Source organism: Antechinus flavipes, chromosome 3 (genome assembly GCF_016432865.1).
Source record: "Antechinus flavipes isolate AdamAnt ecotype Samford, QLD, Australia chromosome 3, AdamAnt_v2, whole genome shotgun sequence".
In the NCBI taxonomy this organism is placed as follows: domain Eukaryota; kingdom Metazoa; phylum Chordata; class Mammalia; order Dasyuromorphia; family Dasyuridae; genus Antechinus; species Antechinus flavipes.
The window spans coordinates 453,494,672-453,519,894 of NC_067400.1; the positions used below are offsets into that span (position 1 = coordinate 453,494,672).

The window sequence follows — 25,223 nt, forward strand, 5'->3', positions numbered from 1 at the left end:
ACCTCCATTTTAAGGAAAAAGCCAGACCAGCCAACTTTCATTCTCTGGACTCCACCACCATGCTTTCTGCATGGCTATTTCCTTCTACTCTCATCCTCACTTTAACTCCCTTTTGTGTGTTGTCTTCCCCCATTAAACGTAAGCTCATTTAAGGCAAAGATTTTCTTTTTGCTTTTATTTGTATCTTCTGTACAACTGACAAATAAGTGCTTAATAAATGCTTATTGACTTAATTTTTTGATCCTTCCAATGTCAAGGCATGCCATTTATTGGCTTGTAATGTTTTCTTATTGTGAGTACAAATACTGTATGGCTCTGACTCTAATTTTTTAAAATAAACATGAAAATTTATCTATCCAAAGACTAGACCTTTCTGAGCAGCTTCTTTGTGAGGCTATAATTTTGTCATTGATCAAAATTGTTTTATAATTCCTTTTTGAAACGTCCTTCATAGTGGATATAAATTGTGGAGTCTTTAAATTAGGGAGTCCGACTTTATGCTGACTTTGGAAGCAGGATTCCCAAATAAGATATTGCTGTTAGCCCAGCAAAGTAGTTCTGGGACTTGGACGTTTATAGGACTTTGGTGTGCAGAAACTGAATTAAACTGAGTGAACCTAAAGCTACCTCCCCTCTCACCTCCATTTCTTTCCCAAAGACTTAGATGAGGGAAAAGGGATTATGCTTCTACCAGAGGGGACAAGAAGGAAGAGAAAAGTGAAGAGAAAAAAGAAGGGAGGGAAAGGGAAAGGAAAGGGAAAGGGAAGGGAGAGAGGAGAGGGAAGGAAAAGTAAAGGGAAAGGAAAGGGAAGGAAGAGGGAAGGAAGAGGGAGGAAAAGGAAGGAAAAGGAGAGGGAGGGGGAGGGAAGGGAAGGGAGAAGGAAGAGAAGGGAGAGGAAAGGGAGAGGGAGAGGGAAGGGAAGGGAGAAGGGAGAGAAGGGAGAGGGAAGTGAGAGGGAGGGGGAAGAGAAGGAAGAGGGAGGGGGAGGGAAGGAAAAGGAGAGGGAAGAGAAGGGGAAGGGAAAGAAGAGGAAGGGAAGGGAAGGAAAAGGAGAGGGAGGGGGAGGGAAGGGAGAAGAAAGGGAAAGGGAAAGGAAAGGGAGAGAGAAAGGGAAAGGAGAGAGAAGGGGAAGGGAGGGGAAGGGGAAAGGGAGAAGGGAAGAGAAGGAAAAAATCCTCAGAACCCAGGATTTTTCTATTTTTTTTCCCACTAGGACAAATCTTCATTCATTAAGAATGAATTTAAATTATGGGAATGGTCAAAAGTAATTCACACAAAGCTGCCTAAATGAAGTGGGTGATGAAGTAAGAGATGATTCTCTAAAGGGAAGCAACATTCAAATATACACCAATTGAGAGTGAGAAAGAACCTTAGTTATCACCAAAAATCAAACTACACCATTTCTCAGAAGAAGAAGCTGAGGACCAAAGAGATTCATGTAGTCTGATTGAAGCACAGACTGTTAGGAAGCTGAGCTACAGGTGAAGCTGCTCCATCATGACTGTTCACAAGTAAATTGCAGCACTTGTGAACAGCCCCTGGTTACAGGTATCATGGTAGCTGTAAAAGCATGAAATTAAGAGCAATGGAAAATTCAGGTTCTGCCACTTATTAGTAGCTATCAGTTCCAAAAAGTCTTAGTGCAGTTTTAAAATAGAATGTTTTGGAGCTTTTAAGTTGTTTTCTTTTCATTTGACTCAGTAAGTGTTCAAGAGCTTTCTTTATCTTTAGGAGAACAAGAAAAGGAAAATATTTGAGCTTTGGTTTCAAGTACTCCCATTGTTTGAGTAGCAAGGTTAGTTCTGAATCAAGTTCTGAATCAAAAAGGAATGTGAATTTTTATTTCATTATTTAATCATTAGTACACAAGATACAATATACATTCAAAAATGAACAATTGGCCACTGAATTCAGTAACAGTTAAATACAGTATGGTCCGTATTGAGAAAAAGTGGGTCATCCAAACTCAGTTGTAAGCCTAGTGCTATAACATCTAAAGGTCTTGGCAAAAATGGTTAGAATATATTCTGCAAGGTTGATGATACATTGTATCAGGTCACATGTATTACAGATTTTTGGACTAAAGTATTAATTAGGTTACTTGGATATTAAAGGCCACTTAGGTCACTGTTGACTTGTTGTTTTATTATTGTTGTTCAGTCATTTCAGTTGTGTCCAACTCTTTGTGACCTTATTTGGGCTTTTCTTTTCAAAGATATTGGAATGATTCACTATTTCCTTCTCCAGTTCCCAGTTGAAAAAACTGAGGCAAATAGAGTAAAGTGACTTGCCCAGAGTCACACCAGTAGTAAGTGTCTGACGCTAGATTAGAACTCAGCAAAAATGAATCTTCCTGACTCTGGTCCAGGCTCAACTGTAAAATGAAGGTAATAATAATACTTATTTCCCAGAGATTTTGTGAGAATAAAATGAAATAATATTTGTAAAGTAGGTGGTACATCGTGGGGTTTTTTTCTCTTCCTCTGTAAAATAAAGGGATTAAACATAAAGATCTTCTAACATTTAAATCTATGATTTTTTTTTTTTGCTGTTTTTCTTCAGATTTAAAAAAAAAAGGTGTTCCTTTATTGAAGGTAGCTGTCATTATCATTGGAAAACTGGACAAATATAATTATAAGTAAGGAATACATATGTTTTAGATTATGTTTTGTTCAATATAGTAGAACATAAGATCTTTGAGAACAGGAATTATTTCATTTTTGTCTTTGTATTCCTTTAGTGCCTAAAACAATGCCTAGTACATAGTATATTCTTTTTTTAAAGCATATTCTTTAAAAAAGCTTTTTGAATTAAATTGAAACTTGTTTTTTTTTTCCTTAATTACTAAAGACTTCAAACTTCAGCACACAAATGAAAGTACAATTCTATTAGAATTCTGTGAAGAGCAATTATCCCCTTTGGTTATTATATACCATTTTCTTTCAGTTTCCCCTAAAGACCCATTGCCATGGAGTTCCACGTCTTGTTTTGCTTCTACCTGCTAATCCCATTCCGAAAAATGTTTCTTCTGGTTGTTTAATTTCCCATCAAGTCAAGAAGGTCCCCAGCTGTTTAGGAAGCACAAAGAAGCACATGGTATTTCATCAAGTCACTGAAGAAGTACGCTTGTCAACAACACAGTACCTTGCCCATAGCAGGCACTCAGTGGATATCTGCTAAATAATAATCTAGTGGGAAAGAGGGCAACCAATTTAATAATTATCATATTAAATGCTAAGAAAATCACTTAATTGCACTTGGCTGAGTGTATACCAACAAAAGAAACCATCAGTAATGTTATCCAGAGTGTCCAAATTGGTAAAAGAAAGCCAATAGATTATAGAAAAAGTTTGAAACACAATTATGTCCTGAACACAAGCATCTATAACAATATATCTATGTAGTTGTTGATGATTGATTTTTTTTTTATCCTTTGAGATGATTGTATCCTCTGCTCTGGCATGGTTCCAAGTCTCTCCCTGGATAAACTCATCACTTCTAATCTTACCACCATGCTGCTAATGCAAGCCTTAATTAACACCACTTCCCTTATCCTTCTCTCTCCTCAGATTGGAGTGTTGGAGGGGTAATAGCAAAGTTATCCTAATGCCTTCCATTATATAGGCCTGAAAATCAACTCAATCTAATTTACATCCATTGTCCTGCCTGGTATCTACTTCAAGGCACAAGATGCTTCTGCTGGTTGTCCCCTGTCCTGCCCCAACCCTTTTCTACCTTCTTTTGTCTATTATTTCCCACTTTAGATTGTAACCTCCTTGAGAGCAGGAATTCTTTCTTTTTATTAACTGTATCCATACTGCTTTGTATAGTACAGCACACTTAGGAGGTACTTAATAAATGTTTATTGAATTGAATTGATCTTAACTCAAATCTCAAATGCAATTCTTTTGTTTGGTTTGGTTTGAGTTTTTTGTTTGTTTTTGCCATTAAAAAGCATTGTGACAAAGAGAACTCTTCTTCCATTCAGTTTCTAGTATTCTGATTGCCACAAGCTCTTTCAAAGAAGGAAAATAACAAACATGCACTGCTGTGAATGAAGGAGTAAATTAAATTATTCATTATTTTCATAATGCAGCACCAGATATCAATCACCCAGCTTCATAGGATTTCAAGATCATATATTTCGAACTGGAAGATTCTTAGGGGCTACCCAATCCAGTCTCCTCACTTTACGGACAAGGAAAATAAGATCCAGAGAATATCACAAAACAAGTAGTAAGAAGCAGAGCTATGACTTGAAACCAGGTCTCCTGTTTCCAGATCCAACATTCTTTTCTACTATCCTACCTCCTGAACTACCCAGATCACTTTGAACTTGGGGAGATCCCAGGAATTCACATTTCAAACAGGGGTACAGTTACCTTCTCCATCAAACTAACTAATCCTCCAGAAGATTTATCAGCTTGGATATTTTACATGAGTGACAAAGAAGTTAAACTCCTATCTTTTGGTGTGAAAGGATTTAACCCACTTCTAGCTTTATAAAAACAGAGTACCAATTGCCATAGTGGTTACCATAAACCTGCTAAATTGGGATTAAGGTAGGAATATTCCCAGTCACCAAGTAAATCCAGTGCTCTTTTGTTTGGCATGGCCGGGATGCCTCTTGTTCTGATGATTTCCACAAAATAAATCAGAAAATGTCCAGCCACAAGATAGAGAAAGCAGGCTGTGGTTGCCAAAAGCACAGCTTGTCCCACAGGCCTAAAGGAGAATGTTCTCAGCCCTGGTGAGCACATCTCTAAAATGATTCAGTTGTCAGAGCTGCTGGGTTATCACATCTGATAGAAAATTAAACAAAAAAGTCCCTCTATGGGGGTCTTAATGAAGGTGGTTGGAGAAGGACTGACTTCTCCTAAAGAAATAAAAGAGGACAAAAAGTGGGAGAAGGCCCTCTCTTCCCACCACCCCTGCCTGTGACTCCAAAGTCTAGGCACATGGTTTTCAGTTTGAAAAACTCCATTTTACACAAATCGGATGAATTTGTTGGGTCTCTCTTCGGATTCCAAGACTGCTGAAATTGGAAATTCTGCTAGAAGAGGATCCGTCAAAGATGATCTAGGTGACAGACTGCAGGTAAAAACATCATCTATAGAGCCTGAAAAACAGCAAGGGAAGCATGGTTTTATTGTACAGAAATTGAGGATACAGAAACACGTCTTAGAAAACCTCTCCTGTGACAGTAATTTGAAGCAACAGTAGAGGGACCCAGACGTGTTGAAAAACCCAGGAGATAAATAATAAAAAAAAAAATTTCTGTCCTTTGTGTACAAAAATGACATGTCTGGTCAAAAGAGCATGTGCTTATGATGAGTTTTCCAGTGCTGGAGATGGAATTATAATGAATGGGTTAGATACACTCTGTCATCATGTTTTGCCTGTTGATCAGAAAGCACAAACCTTTTTGAGAAGGGTAGTTGGGATTGGGAGGATCATTCAGAGCCATAGCCCAGAGCAATAAACTCATCCCCAGTGATGCTCTCTGAACTTTGCCTGATTTCAAACAGTCCTCAAACTGAGTGAGGGACCTCATAAAAAGATCTTGTGTGCCTGTTTAAGCAACAAATTACTTCTTAATGACTTCTTTGTGGTAAGGGCCCAGAAATCCTTCACTGGTATAAGCAACTTCCAAAAAAAAATCCCTCTACCAATGCTGATCTACCATTACCTCACCTTGTAGTGCACTGAGACAGCTAGCTGACACAATGAATAGAGGGTGGGCTTGGGGTTCGAAGACCTGAGTTCAAATCCAGCCTTGGACTCATTAGCTATGTGACCTGACTCATGCCCCATTTGCCTCACTTTCCCCATCTATAAAATGGGCATCATACACCACCTCATTCCCAGGATTGTTGTGAGGACTGGATGAAATAATTATAAAGTGCTAAATACAGAGCCTGGCCAGTAGTAAGCACTATATGAACATTAGTTATCATTTTTGTTGTTATTATTATTAGAGGGCAGCTGAATGATACAGTGAGTGGATAAAGCACTGGGCTTGGAATCAGGATGTTTCATCTTCATAAGTTCAAATCTAGCCTCAGATCCCAACCAGGGTCAAAAATAGTTGAAAATGACTGCACAACAGATTATTATTAACTTCTACCTGCCTCAGTTTCCTCAACTGTAAAAAAAATAGCATCTACCACCCAAGAATATTATGAGGATCAAATGAGATATTTGCAGTGCTTAGCACAATGTCTGGCACATAGTAGGTGCTACATAAATTCCTATTCTCTCCTTCTCCTCCTTTATAGTTCAAGATAGTTGCCCAGTGTCACGCAGCCAGTAAGTATCAGAGAGAAGACTTAGAATCTATTTCCTCCTGACTGTGAGGCTGGCTCACTTTCTCTCTACCTTTTCAGTTATAGTTATAGAGTCCATAAATGATAGCTGTTGGATCAGAGTAGACTGAAATAGCTCTTCCAGAATTGTTCCATTTTTGGAGTGGCCATGAAGACAAGAGTTTCCTCCATCAGCCAGTCAACCTCCTATCTTATCCTAGATATTTGCTCACAATAATATATTTTCAGGAAAACAGGGAAGAATCTGTTAAGACTCAGAACAGCCCAACCTTTCCTAAGGAGGAAAGGATAATTACTACTGTGACCAACAAAACAAAGGACAAAACAAAAAAATGGAATACAGAGTCTTCATTTTACAAAGAAAAAAGGAAAGATAGTATATTTCTATTTCAGAGCAAACATTTTCTACTTCTTGTTTTCCATATTATGCTTTTCCCTCTAGCCAATAAGCACTGCTTTTTTCCCCAGTGAATTGGTTCCCATTACTTATACTAATGATTCCATTTCTATGTAATTTATAGGATCCCAAAAGAAAAAATATAAAATTAGGCCTTAAGATTATTAACATACCTCTAGAAGTAACACTAAATTTCCGATCTGAGAAACTGCTTCTTCTGATAAGAGGTTCACTCATTTTTTCCAGAAATAATTTTATCGTTTCCTTCTTTTCTGGGCTAGTGCTAGACAAATTCAGGATTTTTCCATTAATCTTAACTGTGGTATTGCTGAGGCCAAACCAGTAGAAGAAATCAAATAAGGCATCAGCTTTGAATTCATATACAAAATTCAAGTCTTCTCCATTAACCACTTCATTTCCTGGAGGAAAAAACTTCTTGACCACTTCTTGAAAATTAAACTATAAAAAAAGAGAAAGATATTTCTTTAACCTCCATAAATATCACACAAACGTTAACATATAAAGATGTTTTTTAAAAGACAGTAAAACAACATCAACATAAAAATACGTTATCGCTTCTCTTATAGTTTGGGGTGTTTAAAATGTCAGTCTGTGTATATGACCCTATTTATGTGTTTCTTAAGAATCTGAAAGACTACAGCTTGGGGATGTTTGCATTAAGCTAAAAACCTTCCTACCAGATCTTGCAACTAGTATGATTTAAGTATTAGAAGACTAAAGAATTAGACTCATCTAACTGAACCATCAATCATATGATTTAACATGTTTATTCAGCCTATTATTGTGTCCCATTTTTATTACGACTTATCAGTGCCCAAAAGAATTCATATTAAGGTCTATGATGTAGAAGAAAGAGCATTAGATTTGTAATTTTTTTTTAAAATGGGGTCAAATATATAGCTTTCTAGGTATTATCGAGCTATATTCCAAGTCAGAAAGTCCTGAGCTCAGGACTAATTTTCCTGTGCCTCAATTTTGCCATCTAACCTTGAGGATGATAATTACTTTCTACCTAAAAAAAAAATTTTAAACCAACAAATCCTTCAACCTCTGTGGACCTCATTTCCTCATCTATAAAAAAAAATTCACAACCACCTCATGGAGTTGTCATGAGAATCAGAGAAAATACATATGTAAAGCCTACTGTTAATGCTAACTATTAATATTATTAAAGTACCTTTTCCCCACTCCTTTGATGTCACTTAGTCTTTCTCAGCCTCCATTTCCACATTTGTAAAAGTATAATAACAGTACCTATCCTGTTTACTTCACAATGGTAGTATTATGAAAACCAAATGAGACCAGTTGTAGAAAGTGCTTAGTAGATGATAAAGTTCCATGGATGTACCAGTTCCCATAATATATTCAAGATCTGAGGACATGATTATTAAATTGGGGGATACTACTGTTCTGGTTATTCCTTGCTCTTTGTTATCACAATCAAGTATATCTTAAAAGAGCCAACTGCATTTTGTTGGAGGGAAGCATATCCCTAAGAATGTGTTTTCACTTTTTTGATTGTGTCACTGTCCTAAAAACTAAGTTTACTATACAGTCATTAGAATTTCTTTTTGTTTTTCATAGGGGCAAATATTAATATCCCATCTTCCTTCTATTCAGCCTTGTAAAAAAACCTGTTGTTGTTGTATTTCTTTAAGTCATATCACCTTTCTTCTAAGAAGTGCCACTTAACATGTCCACATCTTATTTAAGCTCATAAGGTTTGTATTGAGTAGAAGGGACTTATCACCCCCAATCTTATGTGGCCAAACAGATATAGTGAAAAATTACTTAACCAAGATCTTATAATAAGTTAAGGCCCTAGGACAAGATCCAGTCTCCTAATAACCATCCCTTTGTTGTTTCTCTAATTCTTGATGCTTTATCAATTAGTCGTTTCCAACTCTTTGTGATCCCATTTGGGGTTTTCTTGGCAAAGATGTTGAAAAGATTTGCTATTTACTTTTCCAGTTCATTTTTACAAATGAAGAAACTGAGGAAAACAGATAAGGAAGCTGAGGCAAAGTTGCACAAGGTCACACAGCTAGTAAGTGTCTGAAGCCAAATCTAGATTCAGCTCCTCCTGACTCCAGGCCTGGACTCTATCCACTGCATCACTGAACTATCTCTAATTCTTAGTAGCATTAAATTCAGACAGTTCAAAATTTACCTCAAGTCGGTAGCTTTCTCCAATCACTGAGGAAATGACTGTATCCATCCCATGCTCAATCTGTCTTCTGATCTTGGGGTGTCGTGTATTCACAAGAAATGCATATGTCTTTTCTAAAGGTAGAAAGTACAGTTTAGAGATCATTTTTCATCTTTTACATAAGCACCTTCCTTCACAATCCACCAAGCCATCCTTCACAATGTGTTTGTAGTTCTATGGTTTTATGGCATACTTTTTGTCCTCACCCCACTTTGTATGACATTATTAATGTATTTTAAATAAAAAATTAACATTCCCTTGGAATTTCACAACACCTTTTGAGACAAACTGGGGAAGCATAAAATGAGATTTGGGAGAAAAAGATTCTGAACATGGCAAAATAGGTCAGAAAATTTCTGACTCTCCAAATTTTCTCCACAAAAAAAGAGATAGAACATCACTTCAGAGGGAATGTAGAGCAGTAAAAAACAAAAGTCAGGGTAAAGAAGTTGTTCTCCTAAAATTACATAAGGAGACCCCAGGAAAGACCTGATCTCCAGTGTGGAGGTTAAGTCGAATGAAGTGGAAATACCTCAAGGCCAGCTCAGAGAAACCAACAAACAATAAGCCCTGGGGACAGCTGGACTTGGGAGCCAACCTCAGCCTTAAGAACTTTCATCTCACTGATAGTGTGGTGGTCTGATCCAGTGAGAGAAGTTTGAAGGAACTTCCACTCTCAAGAGATGTGAAACACTGCTGTGCTGACAGATCTGATCCAGGCTGAACTGCTGCTGTGAGGAAAGAGGAGCCCGCATAAACCTGCTGGGATGCAGTGGCAGAGGGACAGGGACCCTGCTGACTGTGGGCACCTGGGGGAAAGCTGAGTCCCTGGTTTCAGTTCCAGTGCAGAGAGGACAGCTATACTTTACAACCACCAGAGGGATTGCAGAGAACAAGAGCATTTATAGGCTATCATGACTCAAGAACCCTAGACATGGATTAGGAGATCCCAAAGTTAAGCCTTGGACAGACCTCAGATAAAACTAAATCTAAGGCTTGGGAAATAATTCCTCATATGTTGGGACTACAACCTGATTAAACTAATAGCTGAGGAAAAGAAAAGAAAATAATAAATAAAAATGAGTAAGCAAAGGACTCATACTATCTGAAAAATATGATAAAAAAAATCTTCATATAGGATCACAAGAAATTATCCAGAAAAAACTGCCCTGAACTTCTAGAACAAGAGGACAAAGCTAAAATAGGGAAAAAAAATTCATTGATCATCACCTGAAAGAGATGCCAGGAGGAAAACTTACAGGAGTATCATAGCCAAATTTCAAAGCTGCCAGGTTAAGGAGAAAATATTGCAAACAACAAAAGCAGCTGTGGGATAGCATGACTCAAGAGTCCTAGCCATGAATTACAAATTTAGAGGAGAATCCAAGTTGAAGTCCTGGGGACAGATCTCAGGGCTTGGGTTTTAGGGCATCATCCTTATACCTTGAAACTGGAACTTGATCACATTTACAACTGCTAAAAATAAAATTTAAAAAAGTAAATAAATGAGCAAGCAAAGCAGAAAGAACCCAACCAAAAATAATTATTATGGTGATAGAGAAGATCTGGGTTCATGGTCAGAGAAAGATCATCAAGCTTAAAAAAAAAAAAAAAAAAAAAAGAGCCACTTCTTTTTCAATGAGAAATGTCAAATGGTCCGAAGCACAAAAAGAATTCTTAAGAAACTTTAAAAGGACTTTAAAAATCAAGTAAAAGATCAAAAAAAATTAGAAGGGAAAAAAGAACATTATGAAAAGAAAGCTAACCAATTTGAAATAATCAAAAACTTAAGGAAGAAAATAATTTGTTGAAAACTAGCATGGGGCTAATGATGTTCTAGAACACCAAAAATAATTAAACAAAATCAAATGAATGAAAAAGTAAAAGAAAATATGAACCATCAGAAAAACAATGGATTTGGAAAAAAGATCAAGGAGAAATAATATAAGAAGAGCTGAACTATCTAAAAATTATGATTAAAAAAAGAATTTTGATACATTTTTTAAAGAAATTATCAAGGAAAACTGCGCTGAAGTTCCAGAACAAAAAGGCAAAACAGAAATTGAAAAACTCCATCAATCACCCCCTGAAAGAGATCCCAAGAGAAAAACTTATAAGAATATCATAGGCAAATTTCAAAACTCCCAGGTTAAGAAAAAAATACTGGAAACAAAAGTGAAAAAGAAACAAATTAATTATTATGGAGCTACAAAAAGGATTACATAAGATCTAGAAGCTACTATGCTGAGGGAACAACATACAAATTTAGAAGGGTACAAAAGTCTGCTAAACTCAGAAAGAAATAAGAGTGCAAGGGGATAGGGTCTTGAAGATTCTTGAAGAAGTAATTCTTGAATTCTTGAAAAAATAAATAGATTAAAAAATAGGAAGGTAAGGTAGTGAGTAGAAATAAAGCAGAGGGATGAGGAGGAATAGGAATGGGGTGAGGAGGTTAGTGAGGAAAAAATAGAAGGAAAATACACAAAAAGTAATTATACCTTAGTTAGAATAGAATGGGATAAATTTAACCATAAAATAGAAACTGATAGCAGATACATGGCAATGTTTTTGTATTTCTCTTCTCATTTTATATTTAAGTTTAAAATTTAAAAAAGAAAAAAATGAGATTTAGGAATCACTGTTTTAAAAACTTAGAAACTTTAATTGAGAATTTGTATCTGAATCTTATACTTAGGAAGTGACATAATGAAGCAAAGACTGAATCTAGTCTCTATTCCATTCTTTTATTAAGTATCTACTATGTACCAGATATTAAATATTAAGAGTACAAAGGGAAAAAAAAAGTCCCTGTCCTCAAGGAGCTTACTATATATTACTGAGACATTAAGGTATAAAAGTCAGGAATTTAGGAAAATCTTAAATTTATAGTCTTCTTGTTTCTTGGGGGTAAGGGGGGGAGTCTTCTTTTTCCTAATCTCTCACCTGGATAATAAAGTTAAATCCCAAGTAGTCACAGAATTAGTTAAGTGTCCAAAGCTCTACATTAGTCTATCCCTCAAACCCTTAGGCTTCCCTTTTCCTTGAATGAAAATGTTAACTCCAACTTCAAATTCAAATCATCAGAATTTTTTAAGAAATGAAAATTAGAGTATATCTTAAAGAGGAAAAAAATACTCCCATATCATCTGGTTCATATAGCATATTTATCCTTAGAGATCCCAAAAGCTAGCTGTTTCTGTTTGGGACCAGAATTCTTGGGTCAGAACTACCCATTTGAAACACTTTAAGTTTTCCAGTTTGAATGACGAATAGCTAATAAGTTTGAATGACTAATAGCCCAAGACCTCTTACTCTCCCACGCTGCAGCATCTGTCTTTTTTGCCTTGACCACTCAGCTAAGCTGTCCAGGTGGACACAAAGATGTGTCAGCCATTAAGTGGTTTCACACAGTGCATTAATTTTCTCTAGCAACCCCTAAAAAAAGACCAGCAAGCTCATTCAATACCCTGATTTCAAAATCTCCTCTAACAAGATTTCACACAGCTCTGCATTTTTGACAGGTCCTATGTATCTCTGCCTGTACTTTCAGTGCTGATGCTAAAGTAGCAAAGGCCTCTTATTTGTTCTTTAGTTTCCTCCTGAGTGAGTTAGGCAGGAGGTGGACTTGATATATCTGTGAATTATAGCTCTATAGAAATATCTGGCTCTCTGGTCATCAAGCCAAACAGCCTCAGCAACTAAGCTCTGCTAACAGAAATTGCTCTTTATAGTGTGCTCTGTTCTCTGCCTCTGATGTCTCTCTAGAAGAAGGTATTGGAGTGTTGAATTATGAAAGAGAGAGAGTTTCAAGAATCTCAATGAGAATGAATCTTTGATGGGTTTTATTTAGAAGTCGATCATCCCTTTACACCTTGCACCAAATGTAAAATGGCCATCTGAAAGCAAATATAAGGTCTTGAAACAGCTTACCTTGGAATTTTGAACAAGGAAGCTATGGGAAGTGCTAGGTTTAAGGCCAAAGGCTCTGAGTTTGGATTCTGGTTCTTATCAGTTGACTGAATGGGGGCAAGTCAATTAACCTTAGAGATTGAGGTAATGAAATGGAGAGAGTACCTGTGTCCCTAGATACTTAACAGCTGTGTGACCTTGAGGAAAGCACTTAACCCTGTTTGTCTCAGTTTCTTTATCTATAAAATAAGCTGGAAAAGGAAATGGCAAACTAGTATCTTTGTCTAGAAAATCCCAAATGGGGTCACAAATAAAACTAATTAACTCAATAACAATACAACTTATCTGGACCTTGGTTTCCTCATCTGTAAAAATTACAGGGCTGGCTTAGATAAACTCTTGATTCCCTTCTCCCAAATCTTTACCTTTGATCCTATATTATACTTACACCAAATAACTCTGAGAGGTATACTAACTGATGAAGAAAAAGCAGAAAGATTTTCATGTTGGGATTCTAATTAAGTTGGCTGTCAATTGTTGGTGTGCTTTGCCTGTGATGTTTTACCTTCAAAGAGCCCTTTTGCTTTCCTCTTAGGCTGAATCTTCCTTATGACTATAATAAATCCCAACTCCTGGACATCTGTCATGATCTCTAGGCAATGATGTAAACCATAAATGTGCCAATGTCAAGCTTGGGGCAAGCCCCAGAATCTGCGGATCTCCCACCTGGCTACTGTGGCCAGTGGCCCAGAGGGACAGAATCCAAGTTAAGGATAAAGCACAGCAAAAGAAAGCATCATGGTCTAATTCTCCAACCCACCTTTTGAGGAATCTCCTTCTGTTCGGACGTTAATGAAGAACAGCATTGGTCTGCTCAATATAGTTTCCCGGTAGTCTTTGTAATCACAATAGTTGGTCAGTTCCACATACCTATTTTAAAATAAAAAAGCAAAAATTATTTTAAATAAAACACTTCTTGTCATTTGACACTGAATGAAAGGCAGACTAGTAACTTGACTTGAAAGTGCTGAAAATAAGACAATAAATTTAATTAGGGAAAAGAAATCTTTCCTTTTGTCTCCTTCACCCCTGGAAAAAAAAAAAGAGAAATGGAAAGACTTACTGTAATTTCTAATAAAGGGTGGCACTCTCTAAGAAATGGAAATATTACTTAAGGATTAAAAAAAAGTTCATTAAGTCCTAGAATCTTAGAGCTGGAAGGAACCTTGCTGTTTTCATCTTTCTTTATATCCCCAAAGCTGGCACATAGGAACTGTTTAGTAAATGCTTGTATAATAACTGAATGACCTTTGAGATCATCTCTTCCACTACTGGGATCCTCCTATCTTTCTACGATATCTCCAACACGTAGCCCTCCAGATTCACAGGGAGGAAAACAATGACCATTTTATTTTCAGCCAGCTCTAATTTTGAGAATATTTTCCTTTATACAGAGGTCAAATATTTCTATCCATCTAACTTCCACCTACTAGTCCTCCACTCAGCTGCCAAGGTGACCAACCTTAGCCCAAGTCTGACAATGTCCCTCTTACTCAATTACCTCCTATGGCTTACTATTTCTTCCAGGATCAAATATAAAAAGTCTCTGTTTAGCTTTTCAAGCACTTCATAATTTGGCTCCTTCCTAATTTTCTAGTCTTTTTTTTACATATTACCCTCTTCCATGTCCTCTAATAATCCAGCAGCTATCTCCTTGTTCCTCAAACAAGATACTCGAACACCCTACATGGAAAGGGTAATGTTCTCTCTCCTCATCTCCACCTTCTAGCTTCCTTCAAGACAGATGATATCCCACTTTCTCCAAGAGATCTTTGTAGGTATGGTTCCTCCCCTCTTACCTATCCCCCTTTCTGGCCTTCTTTTTGAAATTATCTATCATTTTCACTGCATATCTTTTTTCCCTCAACAGTATTATATTTTTTCCTATTATATGTAAAGATAGTTTCCAACATTCATTTTTGTAAAATTTTGAATTCCCCCTCTTCCCCTTACCTCTTCCCTCCCCAAAACAACAAGAAATCTGATATAATTTAGACATGTACAATCATTTTAACATATTTCCATAAGTCATGTTGTGAAAGAAAAATCAGAAAGGGGAAAAAAACTAGAGAAAGCAAAAGTAAATAAACAACAACAAAAAAAGTGAAAATGCTTCATTCACATTCAGTCTCCATAGTTCTCTATCTACATCTTGATGGCATTTACCATCCCAAATTTATTGGAACTGTCTTGGATCAATGTATTGCTGAGTAGAGTTAAGTATCATAGTTGATCATCACATAATCTTGCTATTAGTATGTATAATGTTCTCCTGGTTCTGCTCACATCACTTAGCATCAGTTCATGTAAATCTTTCCAGGCTTTTCTGAATTTGATTGTTGTCTTCCCTCTCTTTCCCCATGAGCATATAAGTATCTTATGGGGAGTGACTAAGTTTTTGCCCATTTTTTTGTGTTCCCCAGGATTTAGCTCTGTGCCTGGCACATGATAAGCCCTGAATAAATGCTTACTGACTGACTGTTGACTCTCCTACTTCTTCCTTCTGGATATACAGAGACTAAGCTTCCTCCAGTGATGGAAAACTTTCAGACCTCAGGCCATATGCAGAAGATTTTTATATCTTTCAGGGTGAAGCTTTTGTAAACTTGCCTAAAAAACACAAAATGGATATCAGTGACTATAGACCTACAATTAAATAAAATGGTTGCGTTTTTTTTTCTGGGATTTTGTGTAATAACCCTTTTTTATTTTCCTTGACCTCCAATAGAAGGCTTGTAATAATACAATTACACCCAGCTCAATGAATACAGTTATACTCGGTTCTATAGTTCAAGCTGAGTGTTATACAATATGAGGGGCCTGCTGTGAATCAACATTTTGACATAAGACTTGAAGCAAAAAATGCCTGTGATCTCAGAGGGCAGATATTTGCCTAGAGGATCAATCAAAGCTGAATACAACACAAGTGGAGCCAAATAGCAAATTCATTTTTGTTCTTCAGTTGCTTTTCAGTAACATGTGGCTCTTTGTGACCCCATTTGCAGTTTTCTTGGCAAAAATACTAGAGTGGTTTGTCATGTCCCTCTCAAGCTCATTTTACAGATGAAAAAACTGAGGCAAATGGGGTTAAATGACTAAGGATAATACAGCTAGAAAGTGCTTAGGGGAGATTTAAATTCAAGAAGATAAGTCTTCCTGACACTAGATTCTATATTCTTTCCACTGAATTACCTATCTGCCCTTAAAAATTTTATTAAATTATGTTTATATCATATTTAACTTTTTTCATAAAATAGCAAAAATGCAACCTTTTTTAGAGAATTGTATTTGTTTTACATTTTAAAAAAGTATTTTGGACAAAAATAAAGAATATGTAATAGCAGACTTCATTCAGGAAGGGGCTGGGAAAGATAGTCACTACAACTCCATTCAAACCTCAAATTCTGTGTAAATCTGTCATTGACATCTTCTGTTTGTGTGGTTTGCTTTGCTTTTGAACCTATGCATCATGGGAAAAAATCTGAAATGTTTATTTGGTTCATCTAATTTCCATCATTTAAGACATTTGCCACCTGATAAAGTCTTCTAACTGATTTTTAATGAAAAAAAAAGTTAACTAGCTACAGTGTTTTAAGATTTATAGTGTTTTACATATAATTATCTCATTTTATGCTCATAATAACACATTTTTATTATCTTTATTTTATAGAAACTTTTTAATAGAATTTTATAGAAACTGAAACTGAGATTAATTGACTTGCCCAAAGTAAACATCTGAGGAAGGATTTGAATTTAGGTCTTCCTGACTCAAATCCAATACATGGTCCATTGCACTAATAAGCTGCCTCAGAGAAGATTCTTTCCCTGCAGTCTAATCTATGTTCTTTTTGGCAACCGTTCAAGTATTATTATTATTCTGCTGAGGCAATTGGGATTAAGTGACTTGCCCAGGGTCACAGAGCTAGGAAGTATTTGAACTCAGAGACTCCTGACTTCAGGGTTAGTGCTCTATCCACTGCACCATCTACCTGCCCCTATCCTTCAAATATTTAAAGGCAATTATGACTCACCTTATGTCATCAAGCTAAATATTCCCAATCCCTTTCACTATTCCTCAAATGACATCATTTATAGTCTGGCCAAGACTCATAAGATTTACTCTAGAGTTGAAAAGGACCTTAGTGATCATCTTGTCTCTCATTTTAAATAGGAAGAAATTGAAGCACAGGGAGGATAAATGTTTTGTGCAAAGTCACATAGTCAACATCGCTCTTAAAATGACACACCTGAACTGAACACTTTACTCCACACAGACAAGATAAATACTCCAGTGCAAAATACTGTAGATCATATAGTCAATCAATTAACAAACATTTATTAAACACCCACAATGTGTCAGGCACTATGCTAGGTACGAGGAAAAAATATGAACGTCTTTCATCTAATACCTTTATTTTATAGGGGGAAAAATAGGTACATATTTCAGAATAAATACAAGGTAATTGAAGAAGGGAGGAAGTAGTAACAGTTGGGGGGAGGAGGAGGAGATCAGGAAATGCTATGTGTAGGAGCTGGAGCTACAGCTGAACGTGGAGGAAAACGCAGTGAGGAGGGAATGCAGGTGTAAGATACAGCCTGTGCAAAAGGGTAGAAAGGAAGACAGAATGTTGTTCCTAAGGAACAGCAAGGCCAATTCAGCTGGACCACAGAGTATATGAATTTGGCAGAATATAAATAGGAATGAGAATGTACAGAACTTTAACTCTTAAATAGAAGAAGCTCAAATAAAATTTGAGCCTAAGGTCACAGGAAGCCAATGGAGTTTACTAAAATTTAGCCTTAGACACACACGGTGTATGATCCTGGGCAAGTCATTAAAACTCTGTTTGCCTCAGTTTTCTCAACTGTAAGGTGGGGATAATAATAACACTTACCTCCCAGGATTGTGAGGATCAAATGAGATAGTATTTGTATGCTAAGCACATGCTAAGCACAGAGGAAATGGGGAATAAATGCTTCTTCCTTGGTCTGAGAATTATAAATCTCTTAATACAGCCTAAGATTGCATTCATTTTCCTAGCAGCCATATAACCATTTGGAGTCATATATTAAGTCCTAGTCAACTAAAACCTGTAAATAGCTTTTTTTTCATCTCTTTTTACTTTTTTTTTATTTTATAATAACTTTTTATTGACAGAATCCATGCCAGGATAATTTTTTACAACATCATCCCTTGCACTCACTTCTGTTCCGATTTTTCCCCTCCCTCCCTCCACCTTCTCCCCTAGATGGCAAGCAGTCCTATATATGTTAAATATGTTGTAGTATATCCTAGATACAATATATGTTTGCAGAACCAAACAGTTCTCTTGTTGCACAGGGAGAATTGGATTCAGAAGGTAAAAATAACCCGGGAAGAAAAACAAAAATGCAAGCAGTTTATATTCATTTCCCAGTGTTCTTTCTTTGGGTGTAGCTGCTTCTGTCCATCATTGATCAATTGAAACGGAATTAGATCTTCTCTTTGTCAAAGAAATCCACTTCCATCAGAATACATCCTCATACAATATCGTTGTTGAAGCGTATAATGATCTCCTGGTTCTGCTCATTTCACTTAGCATCAGTTCATGTAAGTCTCTCCAGGCCTTTCTGAAATCCTCCTGCTGGTCATTTCTTACAGAACAATAATATTCCATAACATTCATATACCACAATGTACCCAACCATTCTCCAATTGATGGGCATCCATTCACTTTCCAGTTTCTAGCCACCTGTAAATAGTTTTGATGGTAGTGGTGATGGCAGATTGTGTGGGAGAAGGGAGGAGGGTTTGTAGAAATGCAGGTCTGGAGATGTGAGAGATTTGAGGGGGTATGTGCATTAGCATGTGGGGAATGAGAGGGGTGTGTGTGTGTATATGCACACAAATGCATGTTTCACATAAAGTGCTCATTAATCCAGATGTTTCCCCATCTTGTTTTGTACAATTGGGTCTTAATCTAGTTGAAGAAGTATCCCTTCTGCATGTAATTCTATTCATCTGAGTCCATAATATCAATCTGTTAAGTTCTTATAAAATCTTGATTCTTAGTTTTTTTTTTTTTTAATGGACTGTTACAGGAATGGAAAAGAGAGGTATAATTGCAGCTATTCCCATAAGCACACCTCTCATCCCAACTGAATGCTGAGGGGAATGGGGTGGGGATAGATTGAAGTTAGTCAGGGATTATTTAAGGGTGCCAAGGAAGTAGGAAAGCTGCCAGGCTATAGAGAGGGTGATAGGTATGAGAATCCAGCTATTTAGAGGAAGACAACTGAGATATGCGAGTTCTGAACTAGAAGAGCCTGGGGGATGGGGCTGATATTTATCTAGAGTCACCCCCATAACATTATAAAGATTCTCATGAGCAGGTCACTCTAATACCCAGGGAAGTGTATACTAGAGTACAGCAAGCAAAGATAGGGGGAATCTACAGAAGCAGATTCTATCTGGTACAATTTATCTGAAATAAGTAAAGCTTGCCAGCTGGTCCATTCTGGGGAAGAAAAAAAAAAAAAAAGAATGTCTAGGGAAAAGCTGGGGACAGCTAGCTGAGCCTGCACTGGAGAAGACTGATTATCTTCCTGAGTTTAAATCTGGCTTCATACTTAGTAACTGTGTGATCCTGGGCAAGTCACTTAACCTTGTTTGCGTCCATTTCTCCATCTGTAAAATGAGCTGAAGAAGGAAATGGCAAACCCTTTCAGTGCATCTGCTAAGAAGACTACAAATTGGATCATAAGGAGTCAGCCATGCCTGAAAAATGACTGACCAAGAATAAGGACTACTGTTTAAGTTAATATTTGTTATCCAATTTATAGACATACAAATTGCCTTAACTCACCATCTTTTTATCCGTGAATTAGATCTGTGATCTCATCAACTTAAGCTATCTATCCTGTGAGACTCTTGTCCACCTTCTCCCATAAAACCAACATCACTGCACAATAACTTTGCTAACCAAACCCCATTAAAATTCCTCAAGCTGAAATCACTGGACCTTTCCTGTCCCGTTCCGCCCTACATCCTATAGGTTTTAGTATTCGTACTTAGCGGGTTCCCTTCCAACTGGATCTGTTCTGCTACAATGTCCAACTTTTTTCATGTTTTCAGGAAAACAATGAATGCTATTCCATGGGACAGATCTGTGTTTGTGATAGCTTTTCTGTCACCTTTAAATTGGATAACAATGCCATTTGTCTTCATTCATCAAATCAGTATAGCACTAATTCTAAAATATACATCAACTAACCATTTCAACTCCCCAGATCAAAATATCCTTCCCAGATCAATTCCCCACCTCCCTACCCCTATGTACATATGCTGCTTTCTCATATTAGAATTTAAATACTTTCAAGATAAGGATTATCTCCCTCTTTATATTTGGATTCTCAGCACTTAGACACATAGTTAGCGCTTATTAAAGTTTTATTCATTCATTCACTAATCCAAGTCATTGATAAATATATTGAACAGTTCAGAGCCAAAAATGGACTGCTTATATAATAATGGTTATCATTGATATAGCTCAAGTTTTGTATAGCACTTTACATATATTTTCTCATTTAATACTCACAACAAACCTTTAAGATAAGGTGCAGTTATTAATATTTTACAGATGAGGAAACTGAACTTGAGAGAAGTTCAGTGACTTGCCCAGACTCACACTACTAGTAAGTAAGTGATTCAGGATTCACACTCAGCTCTTCCTGACTCCCAAATCCTTAGCTTTATCTTCTACCTCACAGTTCCCTCTATAGACTATACAGAGGGCTATAGCTTTTATTCTGGATGTGATTCCCTAAGTAAGCCATGTCTACATAGAACCAAACAGACTGTTCCCCTGCACATTCATGGACATGGTTGGCCAACACCCACTGAAGTTCCCCATATGGCTGATCCAACTGCAGTGCATATGGCTACAAGGATCAGGCTGGTTATGGCCAACAACACTGGCTCTCGTTGGCCGTGAGGCAGCCAGTGTGTTCCTCACATGTAAACACAGGCAGAGAAACCTTGGAATGATATTTCTCTCATTGGCTGCTTTTATAGATTTGACATGAAAATCATAGCTTTGAGCTTTTGTTTGAAGAGATAATTTCCCTATATGGGGAGCCTATAGTTCATAGGTCACACAACTCTCATGGACAGACTTATGGGTCAATGGAGCCAAGAAAAACCAGTCCCCATGTCAGAACTGGGTTGCCCCTGCTACCACTCAATTTTCTAGTTTGGTTTAAAAATATCCCTTTCATTTTTTGGAATACTATTCCATTAATATGTTCTTGATTTTCACATTATTTGGTGTGGATTTAAATTTAACCCTTAAGTTATATTCAAACACACCCTGATTTCTACTCTATCAGACCTTTGAAATAAAAGAAATCTGTAACTTATAAAGCTCCTGTATTCCCAAAAGTCTGTAAGTTGGTTGGTAGAAACTTTGAATGCATTTTCTCCAATGTCATGCATAAACAGTTAGATTCTCAGGCCTCATGAACCCATGATATACATCAAGAACCTGATACTGTGTATTTGTAGTTTTATTCCCCCACCTGTGATTTTTACTAGTGTGCCTAGGAGGAAAGAAGAAACCCCTGTAATGAGAATACAGCTGAGAAGAAAAAAGATAAAATTGAACCTACTCTGCTGAATAAAACATGGTAAATCTCAATAAAGAAATTATCAGAAGCTGGGAGAATATCCATTTCCCTCTAGTATTTTTGTGGAATGCTTCTTAATCAGAATTTATTTTAATGTATACCAAGGTATGCTTCCCCTATTTGAGAATGCAATTCAATGGAAAATAGAATTTCATCTTTCTCCTGGCATAGCTGAGAGAGAATGAGGTATTCTCAGTTAATCAAATAGTCTGGTTAATAGAAAGTTTTTTTTTCAAAGAATACAAATGATGGTTGTTGTTGTTGTTGTTGTTGTTGTTGTTGTTGTTGTTGTTGTTGTTTTTGATGACCCAGAAAACATTTCAGGATCTTTCAGGGTCTTAGTGAAAATGTCCTTGTTATTGGATCGATTAATGGAAAATTCTAATTAATAGAACTGAGGATCACAGTTTACTCCAAGTACTTTGCATAATCCCTACTAAACAGATGCCCCACCCAAGTACCTACATATGATCAAATTCAACAAAAATCTCTTTAGTACAAGACTTCTGAATTCTACACAATAGCAATTTTCAGCACAATAAAATGAAAATGAAACAAAAAGATGTAAGCAGTCCCTTAGAGTTCATTATAACGAAATTTGACCTTTAAGAAAAAAGTCATTAATGAAGACCAGAACAAAGAAATAAGTCTTGTAGCAATCTAGGCTTCCTGCATTTATATGCTTTAGGTTATTTTAAATGTGCATTGATTGACTACATTATGGTCTAATTCTTTAATCTTTAATCAGCCACTATTTCTGAATTAAGAATGCAAATATTGCTTCCATGTATTTAATATTTATTATATTTGCTAAAGCTATCATTAGTGATAAAAGCAAAGAGCCAAAGATAGAAGAATCCATTAAAATGTCTCTTCTTAAGCAGCTTTTAACTTGGTCCAAAAGTACTTCTGGGTTGTAATTCTCTACACTTTACTTAAGTCCAAAGATGATAGCAAGAAACATTTATTAAATACCTACTATGTGTCATTTATTATATTAGGTATTAATTTCCTCATCTAGAAGAATGAGCTGGAGAAGGAAATAGCAAACCACTCCATCTTTGCCAAAACCTCAAAAGGCATCACAAAGAATCAGATACAACTTCTCTCTTAAATTTGAGAGAATAATCCAAATTTTTATTAAAACCTGACTTCAATGGATCTGTAATTTCATTAAAATGGCTAATAACATTCAGTGTTACAGATAACCAGTTAATAATCATTATAATCAATTATAATCAACTAATAAAAAACTGTTTATTAAGAATTTTCAATGTCACAAGGTTTTGCAGGAGTCAATATTGAAAAATTATCCATGCATATGTTTGGAAAATAAAAAGCTTTAATAAAAAAAGAAAAGAAAATGGGAATCCCCCCTCTCTCCAAAAAAGAACTTATAATGTATCAGGCACTGTGTTAGGCATTGGAGATGCAAAAAGCAAAAATAGACCCTGCCTTTAAGAAGCTTACATTCTAACTGATGGGACATGTACAAAAATAAGCAAATAAAAGATACTTATAGAGTAAATGAAATGTAACTACAGAAGAAAAGACAGCAGTAGTCTAGGTACCCAAGCAAGTCCTGCTACACAAGATAGTGTCTGAGCTGATTCTTGAGGGAAGTTAAGGTTTCTGAGACAGGTGAGGAAGGAGAGAAATCCAGGAATAGAGGATAGCCATCATTAAAGAGGATCAGCAAGTTTCAGTCTTCCACAGAGTGAGAAGAGGGAAATAACATGTTAAGATAATTGAAAAATATGAAGGACACAGCTTTAAATACCAAATAGAGAAATTTATATTTGATCATGAAAGCAAAAGGCTTCACTGAATAGAGGGCATAATTAGACCTATATTTTAAGAAAATCACTTTGAACATGTCTTTAGGATAATGTGAAGTAAGCAGAAACTTGAGACAGGAAGTCTAACTAGAAGGCCATGGCTCAGGTGAGAGGTGATCTAAGTTAGTGGCTATGTGACTGGAGAGAAACGTCCTGGAGATAGAAATGATAAAGTTTGGCAAATTATGGGTATGTGGGGTAAGGGATAGTAAGGATTGAAGATAAAATCTTGGTTGTGATGCTGAGGGATTGGAAAGATAGTGGTGCCCTCAGTAGGAATAACAGAAAATTTTGAAAAGGGGAGTATTTGGGGGAAAAGACAAGGAGTTTGAAATGTCTCAAGGATAGTAAGTTCTAAGCCTTCAACAAGGACCTATAAAAACAGAACTGGTACTGAGGAGAGAAACTAGGACTGGATAAATAGATAAGTCTGGGAACTATCATCGTAGAAAAAAGAATTGAACCCATGGAAGCTGATGAGGTAAATAAGTGAGAGAATATAAAGAGGAAAAAAGAGGGAGTAGGAGAGAAACTTAGAGAACAAGTACAGTTCCTAGGTATAAGATGAAGATCCAGCAAAAGGCACTGAGAAAAAGCAGTTAGAAGAGAAGTAAGAGAGAAGAGTGTCTTGAAAATCCGGAAAGGTGAAAAAAAATCATGAAGAAAAGGTGTATAACACTATCAAATGCTATAAAATTAGAGAAACATAAAAACTGAGAAAAGACCATTAGATATGAGAATTAAGAGACTACTTGTAATTTTGGAGAAGGCAGTTCCAGTTGAATGATGAGATCAGAAGCCAGAATTCAGGATAGTTTAGAACCAAGGAAATTGGGGCAGGGAGAACATTGAAACAGGGATGCTCTTTGGCAGCTTTTATATCATTTCTCTTCAGCAAATCTCTGTTAGCAATATATGACACTGCCCTACTAATGTCCAACATGTGTCTCTCCATTGCCCTCTGTGCAACATACAATACGAATTCTTTAGGAATTGCATTATTATATGACTCACAAAAACACAGACTCTCTAAAAGAATTTTAATGATACAAATGAAGGACATAACTTGGGGTCATTAAAAGGACCATACTATCTCTCAAAGACTAGCCAGCTCACTAACAAAGACCCATTCAACTCTGGGCCCAGTTCCTTGTCTTTCTAAGGTATCTTGTCATGTACTTCTGGAAGTCCCTGTTTGGACACCAAAATGTAGTGTCCGGACTAGCTCTGTGGAGGATCTCAGGACCAGCCTTGATCTTAGTGGAGGAGTACAGGAAGCAGGAGAGCCACCAGGAGGATGGTCAAAAATGGGATCTCCAGTCTTCTCAGCCCTTAAATACCTCAGTATGATTATATCATCACAGCACACTAAATATGTGTGAACTAGAGAACCATTATCTCATCAATCCCACTGAGTTAACACCCTATTGTAAGTATGTTTGCTTCAAGTTTACTTTTCTCAGAGTTCCCCAATAGCTAAGGTCCTCTACAGTATCTGTTCAAGATTTACTGAGAGAACAATGCTATTATGGATTGTCACTCCAAATACATATCCTATTCTAAACAGCAGGTAATTCTTTTTTGGTTCCCAAAGCAACAAGAGAATTTCTGTCTGTGGCTCAGGTCTCTAACTGCACTAAGATAAGAGAAAAACTGTGATGGGAAGAAAATTCTGACTCTGACTTTTTCCCATCATTACAATAATGAAAGAACACTGCCCCAAGGTCTGTTTTGAATTTCCAGGCATTGCTCAGGGAAGTCAGGGAAGTTCAAAGGTCACATTGCCTTCATTGAAGGC

General features: G+C 36.6%; 1 protein-coding gene across 1 annotated transcript in view; it reads right to left on the reverse strand.

Moving 5' to 3' along the window:
- Nucleotides 1-1,813: 1,813 nt before the first annotated feature.
- MEDAG (mesenteric estrogen dependent adipogenesis) overlaps nt 1,814-25,223 on the reverse strand; it is a 32,113-nt gene continuing 8,703 nt past the window's right edge. Inside the window, exons 2-5 of the mRNA XM_051986507.1 lie at nt 13,684-13,793; nt 8,916-9,028; nt 6,898-7,183; nt 1,814-5,120 (exon numbers count right to left, since the gene is read on the reverse strand). Coding sequence (XP_051842467.1) covers nt 4,987-5,120; nt 6,898-7,183; nt 8,916-9,028; nt 13,684-13,793 — 643 coding nt within the window. The 3' untranslated portion in view covers nt 1,814-4,986. The remainder of the gene's footprint in view (nt 5,121-6,897; nt 7,184-8,915; nt 9,029-13,683; nt 13,794-25,223) is intronic.